Raw genomic sequence first — 13,139 nt, 5'->3', positions numbered from 1 at the left:
TGGAGTATTTCACTGTTTTTCAATATTTAATGGAGTATTTCACTGTTTTTCAATATTTAATGGAGTATTTCATTTTTTCAATATTTTTCAGAGCGTTTTTTACATTTTTTTTCACTGAAGTGAAATTTCTCCTTTTTTTTTTTTTTTTTACAACTATGAAAATTTTCTACACTTTTTTTCACGATTTTGTATTTTTTTTCTACCTTTTCGCTGTTTTTATGTATAGATTCTATATTTTTCACAAATTAATGTATTTTCTACACTTTTTTTTCACAATCTTATTAAAATTTCTACGTCACGATTTCATATATTTCCAGTTTTTTTTTTCACGATTTTCAACTTTCCAAAAAAAAAAAAAAAAAAAAAGTTGTAATTTCCATTTTTTTTATAAACGATTTAATGTCCAGTTTTCTTTTACACATTTAAAATGTTTTTCAGTCACTGTAGGAACTTCGTATATATATTTTTTTTAAACCAGAGTGACTTAGCAAGTCTGTTGAAATCAAGTGCATGGTTCTTGCAGGAGCAAAGTGCTAAAACCGCGCGGCCCAGCACCAAGGAATGGTGCTGGAGGCTCGATCCTCCTTCCAGTAACAGCTGGACAGAGAATACTCAGTCATACTTTTTTCCACTCTAAGAGTAATTTTTTTTGAGGGGGGGGGGATTTATTTCTCCGTTTTCATGTTGCTGCTGTTATACTGTTGGTATAATTTGTTTGGCTATAATCCGCACCGTTTGGGTACATAATGTATTTAGTGTACAGGTACACACTGCCCCTACGTCTTAGTACATGTATACAGTATCTTAGTTCACAGTACTCTCCCTACACCGTAAACACACTGTACACTTTCTACACACACACTGTGTACTTAGTACACTCTCTGCACTCCAGTGCACTCTGTACTCTTAGTAACACCCTTTCTTTTTAAATCCTTGGCACTGAATTCATTTCTGGCACCGCTGGAGATTTTGATTCCACGTTTGTGTAGATTCAGTAAACATTTGTCCTCTTTGAATCGTAGAGGCAAAGCCGATGACGTATTTTCACCTGTTTTAGGCACGACACCTGTGTTTACACCTGTTCTCTAACCTGACACCGTCGCTGTGTTGAAACCTCGGCTCCCACCTGTCATTCTCCTCTTCCTTTCCTTTTCTCCTCTTGCTCTCCCGTTTTCTCTTCTTTGGTTGCTTATCCTCTTCCTATTCGCTTTTCTCCTTTTGGCGTTGTTGATGGTGGTAGTGATGGTGGTTGATGGTATTGGTGCTGGGGATTGATGGTGGTGATGGGGTGGTTGATGGTGGTGGTGATGGGGGGTTGATGGTGGTGGTGATGGGGGGTTGATGGTGGTGATGGGATGGTTGATGGTGGTGGTGATGGGGGGGGGTTGGAGATGGTGTGGGTTATGGGAATGGTACCATTGCCTGGTCTCTAATAGTATCGCAATCGGTCCCACGGGCTGGTAGAGAGCTGGTCCCACCTCAGGGAAACTGAAAAGTCCATCTTACAGGGCCAGCCCTACGTAGCCTTGAGTAGGCCTTTAAGGCGAGGAGATGCAGTAGGCTTAAGATGGAGCCTTGAAGTCCAGGCTTGAGATTTAGGCATGGAGGCTTAGAATTGTGCAGGAGAGCTATACCGGGCGTGGGCGGTGGGTGGGCGTGGGTCAGACTAAGAATCTAGAACCAGTAGAGGTCCTTACTGCCCTCCTGCGACGCCCCGGCTCCTTCCAGTCCTGTGGAATAATAAAAAAAAATATTTTGTGTGTTAAAATTCATTTACACTCATTGCGACAGCGCTCTAAGTTTTATAAGAGCGGTAAATACTGACGAGGCCCTGGAGTGTGTATACTGACACTGACAAGGCCCTGGAGTGTGTATACTGACACTGACAAGGCCCTGGAGTGTGTATACTGACACTGACAAGGCCCTGGAGTGTGTATACTGACACTGACGAGGCCCTGGAGTGTGTATACTGACACTGACGAGACCCTGGAGTGTGTATACTGACACTGACAAGGCCCTGGAGTGTGTATACTGACACTGACAAGGCCCTGGAGTGTGTATACTGACACTGACAAGGCCCTGGAGTGTGTATACTGACACTGACAAGGCCCTGGAGTGTGTATACTGACACTGACAAGGCCCTGGAGTGTGTATACTGACACTGACGAGACCCTGGAGTGTGTATACTGACACTGACGAGACCCTGGAGTGTGTATACTGACACTGACAAGGCCCTGGAGTGTGTATACTGACACTGACGAGACCCTGGAGTGTGTATACTGGCACTGACAAGGCCCTGGAGTGTGTGTACTGGCACTGACAAGGCCCTGGAGTGTGTGTACTGGCACTGACAAGGCCCTGGAGTGTGTATACTGACACTGACAAGGCCCTGGAGTGTGTATACTGACACTGACGAGGCCCTGGAGTGTGTGTACTGGCACTGACAAGGCCCTGGAGTGTGTATACTGACACTGACGAGACCCTGGAGTGTGTATACTGACACTGACAAGGCCCTGGAGTGTGTGTACTGGCACTGACAAGGCCCTGGAGTGTGTGTACTGGCACTGACAAGGCCCTGGAGTGTGTATACTGACACTGACAAGGCCCTGGAGTGTGTATACTGACACTGACGAGGCCCTGGAGTGTGTGTACTGGCACTGACAAGGCCCTGGAGTGTGTATACTGACACTGACGAGACCCTGGAGTGTGTATACTGACACTGACAAGGCCCTGGAGTGTGTATACTGACACTGACAAGGCCCTGGAGTGTGTATACTGACACTGACAAGGCCCTGGAGCGTGTATACTGACACTGACAAGGCCCTGGAGTGTGTATACTGGCACTGACAAGGCCCTGGAGTGTGTATACTGGCACTGACAAGGCCCTGGAGTGTGTATACTGACACTGACGAGACCCTGGAGTGTGTATACTGACACTGACAAGGCCCTGGAGTGTGTATACTGACACTGACTAGGCCCTGGAGTGTGTATACTGACACTGACTAGGCCCTGGAGTGTGTATACTGACACTGACAAGGCCCTGGAGCGTGTATACTGGCACTGACAAGGCCCTGGAGTGTGTATATTGACACTGACAAGGCCCTGGAGTGTGTATACTGGTACTGACGAGGCCCTGGAGTGTGTATACTGGCACTGACAAGGCCCTGGAGTGTGTATACTGACACTGACGAGACCCTGGAGTGTGTATACTGACACTGACAAGGCCCTGGAGTGTGTATACTGACACTGACAAGGCCCTGGAGTGTGTATACTGACACTGACAAGGCCCTGGAGCGTGTATACTGGCACTGACAAGGTCCTGGAGTGTGTATACTGACACTGACGAGGCCCTGGAGTGTGTATACTGGCACTGACGAGGCCCTGGAGTGTGTATACTGACACTGACGAGGCCCTGGAGTGTGTATACTGGCACTGACGAGGCCCTGGAGTGTGTATACTGACACTGACAAGGCCCTGGAGTGTGTATACTGACACTGACGAGGCCCTGGAGTGTGTATACTGACACTGACAAGGCCCTGGAGTGTGTATACTGGCACTGACGAGGCCCTGGAGTGTGTATACTGGCACTGACGAGGCCCTGGAGTGTGTGTACTGGCACTGACGAGGCCCTGGAGTGTGTATACTGACACTGACAAGGCCCTGGAGTGTGTGTACTGACACTGATGAGGCCGTGGAGTGTGTATACTGAAACTGGCGAGGCCCTGAAGAGTGTATACCGACACTGACGAGGCCCTGGAGTGTGTACTGACACTGACGAGGCCGTGGAGTGTGTATACTGACACTGACGAGGCCCTGGAGTGTGTATACTGACACTGACGAGGCCCTGGAGTGTGTATACTGACACTGACGAGGCCCTGTAGTGTGTGTACTGACACTGACGACGCCGTGGACTGTGTATACTGAAACTGACGAGGCCCTGAAGAGTGTATACTGACACTGACGAGGCCCTGGAGTGTGTACTGACACTGACGAGACCCTGGAGTGTGTACTGACACTGACGAGGCCCTGGAGTGTGTGTACTGACACTGACGAGGCCGTGGAGTGTGTATACTGAAACTGACGAGGCCCTGAAGAGTGTATACTGACACTGACGAGGTCCTGGAGTGTGTGTACTGACACTGACGAGGCCCTGGAGTGTGTGTACTGACACTGACGAGGCCCTGGAGTGTGTATACTGGCACTGACGAGGTCCTGGGGTGTGTGCACTGACACTGACGAGGCCCTGGAGTGTGTATACTGACACTGAAGAGTTCCTGGAGTGTATACTGACACTGACGAGGCCCTGGAGTGTGTACTGACACTGACGAGGCCCTTAAGCTTGCATACTGACAGCAACAAGGCCCTGAAGTATGCATAGTGACAGCGCCAATACCCTGAAGTGTGCATACTGACAGCAACAAGGCCCAGAAGTGGGCATACTGACAACAGGAAGGCCTGGAATATGCATGCAAAAGGATCTGGAGCGTGCATGAGAGCATGACCCTGGAGTGTGCTTATTGACAGCAACAAGGCCCTGGAGTGTGCATATTTTTGCAGCAACAAGACCCTAGAGTGTGCATACTGAGAGCAGCAAGGCCCTGGAGTGCGCATAACGACACAGGGGAGAAAGGCTGGCCGTGGGAAGAGCCTCCCTGACGACACTAGACGCCCCACGACGACCATTAGATCTACGGATAACGACTGACGACCAGGAGATAACCGATAACTTTGATGTCCACTGTTATCCCAGGACCACCCGCCTTGTTTCTGGGGATCACTGACGCAGATAACAATAATCTGAAGGCCGTCAGTGCTGGCCATTACTGGAGTGTCTCTCCTCTCTTATGACTAGAGTTCGAGACCTTCACCCTTCACGTTGACATATGTTGATGCTGGTGAAGGGCTGTCCATCTGTAGCATGGGAGTTAGCCTGCCCCTTCCTCGGATCGAGCCTGATCACTGCCCCATTCCCAATGTCATGTGTTACCCATAAAGGTTAAGCGTTTCCCCGTGAATATAATAATTTAAAAATTTTAGTTCATTGTCTTTGTGTGTGTGTGTGTGTGTGTGTGTGTGTGAGAGAGAGAGAGAGAGAGAGAGAGAGAACATATTCGTACAACATAATGATATCAAGGAAATAAAGTCAGTTGAACAAATGAAATCGTTGGCTCACAGATAACTCTAACTTATCCTGTCCCATATCTGTAAGTTTCATAATAAAGAAGCTTTCAAATAAGCTGATGTAGGTAACAGCTCTTAGCTTGTAAATAAAGTTAGGAATCCTTACCCTAACCTTGTAAAATCTTGTGTAGAGAGAGAGAGAGAGAGAGAGAGAGAGAGAGACGGGGGAATATCTCCACAATATTACCATCAATATTGCCGGCGTGGGCGTAATAGGCAAGACACCTCTCCCAAATGTATGTTTATTGCATTCCGCGATGTTAATCTTACGGGGCTCTCACTCAAAATGAGATTATGTGGAGTGGGATGGTCCCATCACGTTGATTCCATCAACCTAGTAGCCTAGCCTTTGTTTACTGTGTTCGCAGCCTTACATTTTGTCTTCCCCCATAGGTACTATTTATTATAAGTGCTTTTTCTTATTTCAGAATACACTTTATGGATTTAAAGCAATTAGGGAATAAATGATTTGCTGTTTGTTGACGGGATGGTGGGAATATATTTTGAAAAGGTACGAAGTTGAGTGGAAGTCCGAGGGTGAGGGTGGAGTTCCGGACCATTATTGACGTCACTTCCCCTCGTCCCCACAGCCGATATTGTCCTCGACCCAACCACGTGTCCTGATGTGTCCTCGTGACTTCGGCTGCCTGTGAGCTGGACATTTTTACTTCTACTTTTGGGCAATTGACCTTTGACCTCTCTTATAATGACCTTAAAGAATAACAAGCGTACACAGAAACTTTCAGGGTAAAACGACACATACTAGAATCCAAACCCTCTTATTACATTTATGAGGAAACGCTAAACCCGTAGGGATATGACAGGCATTTAGGTTTGAGCCTAGAAAGGAGAGGACAGCTGTAATTGTTCGAGACAGTTGAAAGAAATAATTTTCTTTTTTTTTGCAATCGTTTGTAAGGTAATCAACAAGGGGAAGATGCCAGTGTCAGTATATGTATACAAACCCACAAGAAGATGCAGACAGCATTCTGGGTGTGTTAATGACCAGTGACCGTCAGCGTTTACTGTTCACTGTCACAACGCTGACATAATACTGAAGTGATTTGTTATTTATAAAGATTGTTATTGTTTGCCTGGATTATTATTATTACTATTATTATGGTATATTTAAAAGCAAGTGCTAAGCCTGTATGGGTCATACAGCAAAGGTCTCTCTCTCTCTCTCTCTCTCTCTCTCTCTCATATATATATATATATATATATATATATATATATATATATATATATATATATATATATATATATATATATATATATAAAGTATCAGGGAAGAGAGAGGTGAAGGTTTATAAACTAAAAGAGGAGGCAGTTAGGGTAAGATATAAACAGCTATTGGAGGATAGATGGGCTAATGAGAGCATAGGCAATGGGGTCGAAGAGGTATGGGGTAGGTTTAAAAATGTAGTGTTAGAGTGTTCAGCAGAAGTTTGTGGTTACAAGAAAGTGGGTGCGGGAGGGAAGAGGAGCGATTGGTGGAATGATGATGTAAAGAGAGTAGTAAGGGAGAAAAAGTTAGCATATGAGAAGTTTTTACAAAGTAGAAGTGATGCAAGGAGGGGAGAGTATATGGAGAAAAAGAGAGAGGTTAAGAGAGTGGTGAAGCAATGTAAAAAGAGAGAAAATGAGAGAGTGGGTGAGATGTTATCAACAAATTTTGTTGAAAATAAGAAAAAGTTTTAGAGTGAGATTAACAAGTTAAGAAAGCCTAGAGAACAAATGGATTTGTCAGTTAAAAATAGGAGAGGAGAGTTATTAAATGGAGAGTTACAGGTATTGGGAAGATGGAGGGAATATTTTGAGGAATTGTTAAATGTTGATGAAGATAGGGAAGCTGTGATTTCGTGTATAGGACAAGGAGGAATAACATCTTGTAGGAGTGAGGAAGAGCCAGTTGTGAGTGTGGGGGAAGTTCGTGAGGCAGTAGGTAAAATGAAAGGGGGTAAGGCAGCCGGGATTGATTTGATAAAGATAGAAATGTTAAAAGCAGGTGGGGATATAGTTTTGGAGTGGTTGGTGCAATTATTTAATAAATGTATGGAAGAGGGTAAGGTACCTAGGGATTGGCAGAGAGCATGCATAGTTCCTTTGTATAAAGGCAAAGGGGATAAAAGAGAGTGCAAAAATTATAGGGGGATAAGTCTGCTGAGTATACCTGGTAAAGTGTATGGTAGAGTTATTATAGAAAGAATTAAGAGTAAGACGGAGAATAGGATAGCAGATGAACAAGGAGGCTTTAGGAAAGGTAGGGGGTGTGTGGACCAGGTGTTTACAGTGAAACATATAAGTGAACAGTATTTAGATAAGGCTAAAGAGGTCTTTGTGGCATTTATGGATTTGGAAAAGGCGTATGACAGGGTGGATAGGGGGGCAATGTGGCAGATGTTGCAAGTGTATGGTGTAGGAGGTAGGTTACTGAAAGCAGTGAAGAGTTTTTACGAGGATAGTGAGGCTCAAGTTAGAGTATGTAGGAAAGAGGGAAATTTTTTCCCAGTAAAAGTAGGCCTTAGACAAGGATGTGTGATGTCACCGTGGTTGTTTAATATATTTATAGATGGGGTTGTAAGAGAAGTAAATGCGAGGGTCTTGGCAAGAGGCGTGGAGTTAAAAGATAAAGAATCACACACAAAGTGGGAGTTGTCACAGCTGCTCTTTGCTGATGACACTGTGCTCTTGGGAGATTCTGAAGAGAAGTTGCAGAGATTGGTGGATGAATTTGGTAGGGTGTGCAAAAGAAGAAAATTAAAGGTGAATACAGGAAAGAGTAAGGTTATGAGGATAAAAATATTAGGTGACGAAAGATTGAATATCAGATTGGAGGGAGAGAGTATGGAGGAGGTGAATGTATTCAGATATTTGGGAGTGGACGTGTCAGCGGATGGGTCTATGAAAGATGAGGTGAATCATAGAATTGATGAGGGGAAAAGAGTGAGTGGTGCACTTAGGAGTCTGTGGAGACAAAGAACTTTGTCCTTGGAGGCAAAGAGGGGAATGTATGAGAGTATAGTTTTACCAATGCTCTTATATGGGTGTGAAGCATGGGTGATGAATGTTGCAGCGAGGAGAAGGCTGGAGGCAGTGGAGATGTCATGTCTGAGGGCAATGTGTGGTGTGAATATAATGCAGAGAATTCGTAGTTTGGAAGTTAGGAGGAGGTGCGGGATTACCAAAACTGTTGTCCAGAGGGCTGAGGAGGTTCGGACATGTAGAGAGAATGGAGCGAAACAGAATAACTTCAAGAGTGTATCAGTCTGTAGTGGAAGGAAGGCGGGGTAGGGGTCGGCCTAGGAAAGGTTGGAGAGAGGGGGTAAAGGAGGTTTTGTGTGCGAGGGGCTTGGACTTCCAGCAGGCATGCGTGAGCGTGTTTGATAGGAGTGAATGGAGACAAATGGTTTTTAATACTTGACGTGCTGTTGGAGTGTGAGCAAAGTAACATTTATGAAGGGGTTCAGGGAAACCGGCAGGCCGGACTTGAGTCCTGGAGATGGGAAGTACAGTGCCTGCACTCTGAAGGAGGGGTGTTAATGTTGCAGTTTAAAAACTGTAGTGTAAAGCACCCTTCTGGCAAGACAGTGATGGAGTGAATGATGGTGAAAGTTTTTCTTTTTCGGGCCACCCTGCCTTGGTGGGAATCGGCCAGTGTGATAATAATAAAAAAAATATATATATATATATATAAATATATATATATATAAATATATATATATATATATATGTATGTATGTATGCAACAGTGTAAGTAAACTTTGAGAAATCGGTGACCAGCGCATTACACTGAGCCGAAGTCGGCGTCAGGAGGCTGGCGAGCGGGTCCGGACGCCGCCTCTTGATCGAGACAATTAAATGCAATAACGCAGCCAACAACCATTTAATCATGTTGCCCCGCCTTCCCCTTGTTTCCCCTCACCTCCCAGTCCCTCTCTCTCTCTCTCTCTGACCCCTCAAGGAAGGTTCCTTGATGTTGGTGAGGGGCTCTTGATTTAGAGAATTGGATCTGTGCTCCAGTTCCCCGAATTAAGCCTGAATGCCTTCCACATCCCCCCCCCCCAGGCGCTGTATAATCCTCCGGGTTTAGCGCTTCCCCCTTGATTATAATAATAATAATAATAATCTCTCTCTCTCTCTCTCTCTCTCTCGTCGTATACGACCTTGAACAACCTGTTAATCTAACTACCATAGCAAGCCCTTTCAAGGGGCAGTTAGGGGTCTTGTAGCCGGTGAAGGGCTCTTGATCCGAGGAATCATAGGTACGCTCCCTTCCTTTCATCAGATCATATCTGGACCTGCCTCGCATGGGCCAGTAGGCCCATGCGAGGCGTGGTCCCTCATTACACACCTCTCTATGACACTTTACTTGAAAAAAATGATTCCCTATAATAATAATAATAACAACAGGTTAAGATGACCTGGACTGACCTGTCATGGAGGAGAAGTGGTGAGTGTAGGCAGCCGTTGGGTCAAAGGTCATGTCATCATGAAGACGAGGGGCAGCACCCCAGGGGTCAGCCTTGCCCACCACACACTGGGGCAGGCGTGGGCGACCCATTAAGAGGGATGAGTAGTTGTGTGGGTACCTGTTGAAAAAAATCATTTGCAAGTCATATATATATATATATATATATATATATATATATATATATATATATATATATATATATATATATATATATATATATATATATATATAGATATATATATATATAGTTATATATATATATATATATATATATATATATATATATAGTTATATATATATATATATATATATATATATATATATATATATATATATATATATAGTTATATATATAAATATATATATATAAATATATATATATATAAATATATATATGTATATATATATATAAATATATATATATATATATATATATATATATATATATATATATATATATATATATATATATATATATATAATGTCGTGCCGAATAGGCAGAACTTGCGGTCTTGGCTTAAATAGCAACGTTCATCTTGCCATATAGGACAAGTGAAAATTTGTGTATGCAATAATTTCGCCCAAATCATTCTGAACCTAACGAAAAAAATATATTTCACTGTGTTTGTTTATTATTAAATTATTGTAAACAAATCTAAAATATATTTAGTTGGGTTAGGCTAAAATAAATTTTTCTTGTTATAATAAGGTTAGGTAAGTTTTCTAAGTTACTTTTGGAGCAAAATTAATTTTTTTTACATTAACATTAATGAAAAAAATATATCTTTAAGCGTATAAGAGAAACTTTTAGAAAGGACTTAATTTTAAATGAGGTCTTGCTAATTGACCAGTTTTGCATATTCGGCACGACATATATATATATATATATATATATATATATATATATATATATATATATATATATATATATATATCATTATATATATATATATATATATATATGTGTGTGTGTGCGTGTGTATACATATAATATGCACGCACATTTTTTTTGGAAATTTCGGACGGGATGTAAATATGTCGTCTTTGTTCTTGCCATTAATATCTAAAGAAAGCAAATACCACATTCCTTGATTATCTGATGAAGTGATCAATTTTCACGAAAGGTCTCCATTTTTTTTTCTGCAAGTCCGGTTAACCAGAATTACATTCTTACATTCTGACAGCACGTCGAACCTCTTCCCCCCCCCCCAAGGCCACTCGCCTCCACTCTGATCTAACACACTCGCATGCTTGATATATTAATCTCAGTGAATATATTCTGCTCCATTCTTTCTCCATGGCCAAACCATCTCAATTTTTTTTTTCACTTTGAGTTACGTGTTTCACAACTTAGTCTCTTCTAGTTTCACCTACACACCATCTTCTGACTTCTTCTGCACACCACCACATCATTTTCCAATTTCAGCTGCACACCATCTTCTAATTTTACAAATTCACTATCTTCTAATTTTAGAAACACACCACGACCACACCATCTTCCAATATGCACCTTCACAATATTTAATTCCACCTACACAGCCTTGTCCAATTTTCTACGTTAACCTACACCTTCCCCCTTCCTCCAAACATTTTCTAAGTTAGGTAAAAGAACATGTGCAACTTGCATTTTCTAAGCAGTTCTAGAGAGCAGTATCAATGTGACTTCGGACTCTTCTTCACTCGCTCACATGTTCTTAGACAAGTTCCGGGGAAGGGGTTATTGCATTTTTTCTTCCCCTAGTGGTAAACACGCCATTGGGTGACTTCCATCCTGGAGGAACACAACTTGTTGTGGCGTCGGGATCCCGGAGACTTTCCCGACCACACGGCCGGATCCCGACGTCCATTTAGCTGGTCATCCGGTATGTTATCTTGGAAGGCCGGAGATTCAAACCCGCTTTTTTTTTTCTTGATATCCGTGACGCTTTATGTTACCATCTCATGATTGGCTATAAATATTTTATTGCATGATGCCTGGCACAGGGCAGGATGTGAGGCTATGTAGGTTCTGGCTACTTTCCTGATCACAGGTCTACAAGGCAGAAGGAAGGCTGGGAATATTTGCAGTTTGGAGGAGCATCTCAAGTGTGGTATCAGCGCGCCTCTGGTAAGACAGTTGTAGTGTGATTTATGGTGAAAGTGTTTCTTCTATTTCGGATCACTCTACCTTGTTTAATATACACAAGCATATATTACATACATGTGCAACAACTTGGTATCTTTATTAAGTAGACGTTTCGCCCACCAGTGGCTTCATCAATACATTACCGACAAATTGAGGAGTAAGACACAAGTGAATCACCTCTCCTCTTATACTGTCTCCGGGTTTTGTACTCGCCTCTTTATTCCACTGATAAGCCTGCTACGCAGGCGAAACATTTCGTCTAAAAGATACCTCAGGCTTGTAGAGTCAGGGAAAACAGGAACCATCACTCAAACTTGTATCATTCTCCCCAACATCAGAGCAGCTGAGAACATGTAATAAGGTGTTCTCGGTGCTATGTAACCACAAAGTGACTTAACCACAACCAGAACAGCCAGTCTTGAAAGCAATGACAACGCTGTTTATATTCAGAATAACACGACTGCAAACAACCCACGGAATGGATAGGGTTAGAACCCATGGCGAGTGAATCTTAAAAGTCCAGGCCAGTGCGAAGCCACCGGGCCAGCTGGCTACAATAAGATTCATCCAGTGGTAGCCCATGCTAACCTCCCTATGATGTACAAATATACCTAGATGAATGAATCTTATTGTAGCCAGCTGGCCCAGTGGTTTACGCACTGGCCTGGAGTTTAACAGCTCACTCGCCATGGGTTCTAACCCCACCCGTTCCTTGGTTGTTTATATTATTTCCTGAGTTGGTTGCCAGAACTCATACGGTTTCCAAGCTTCAAGGAATTTTTAAACATACATTTAAGAACATAAATATGCTCATAAAAATTTGACTTTTCCCAATATTTTTTACTAACTAATAGACATATTTTTTCACTGAGAATAAGGTAGACATTTATATTTTTTGACCTAACCTAACCTAACCTAACCTAACCTAACCTAACCTAACCTAACTTAACCTAACCTAACCTAACCTAACCTAACCTAACCTAACCTAACCTAACTTAACCTAACCTAACCTAACCTAACTTAACCTAACCTAACTTAACCTAACTTAACCTAACCTAACTTAACCTAACCTAACCTAGCCTAGCCTAACCTAACCTAACTTAACCTAACTTAACCTAACTTAACCTAACCTAACTTAACCTAACTTAACCTAACCTAACCTAACCTAACTTAACCTAACTTAACCTAACCTAACCTAACTTAACCTAACTTAACCTAACCTAACTTAACCTAACCTAACCTAACTTAACCTAACCTAACCTAACTTAACCTAACTTAAAAATCTCACCTAAACTAACATAACTTTTTTTCAGCGAAATTCTACTAAATATATAAATCAATTTAAATTGATTTAATGTT

The 13,139-nt window shown here is 42.6% G+C and overlaps 1 protein-coding gene across 1 annotated transcript in view; it reads right to left on the bottom strand.

The window, feature by feature from the left end:
• Window positions 1-407: 407 nt before the first annotated feature.
• The window catches only part of LOC128698986 (transcription cofactor vestigial-like protein 3), a 128,395-nt gene continuing 115,663 nt past the window's right edge, over window positions 408-13,139 (bottom strand). Inside the window, exons 5-6 of the mRNA XM_053791487.2 lie at window positions 9,616-9,773; window positions 408-1,730 (exon numbers count right to left, since the gene is read on the bottom strand). Coding sequence (XP_053647462.1) covers window positions 1,675-1,730; window positions 9,616-9,773 — 214 coding nt within the window. The 3' untranslated portion in view covers window positions 408-1,674. The remainder of the gene's footprint in view (window positions 1,731-9,615; window positions 9,774-13,139) is intronic.

Source organism: Cherax quadricarinatus, chromosome 55 (genome assembly GCF_038502225.1).
Source record: "Cherax quadricarinatus isolate ZL_2023a chromosome 55, ASM3850222v1, whole genome shotgun sequence".
In the NCBI taxonomy this organism is placed as follows: Eukaryota; Metazoa; Arthropoda; class Malacostraca; order Decapoda; family Parastacidae; genus Cherax; species Cherax quadricarinatus.
This window is presented reverse-complemented; position numbering and strand designations above follow the sequence as displayed.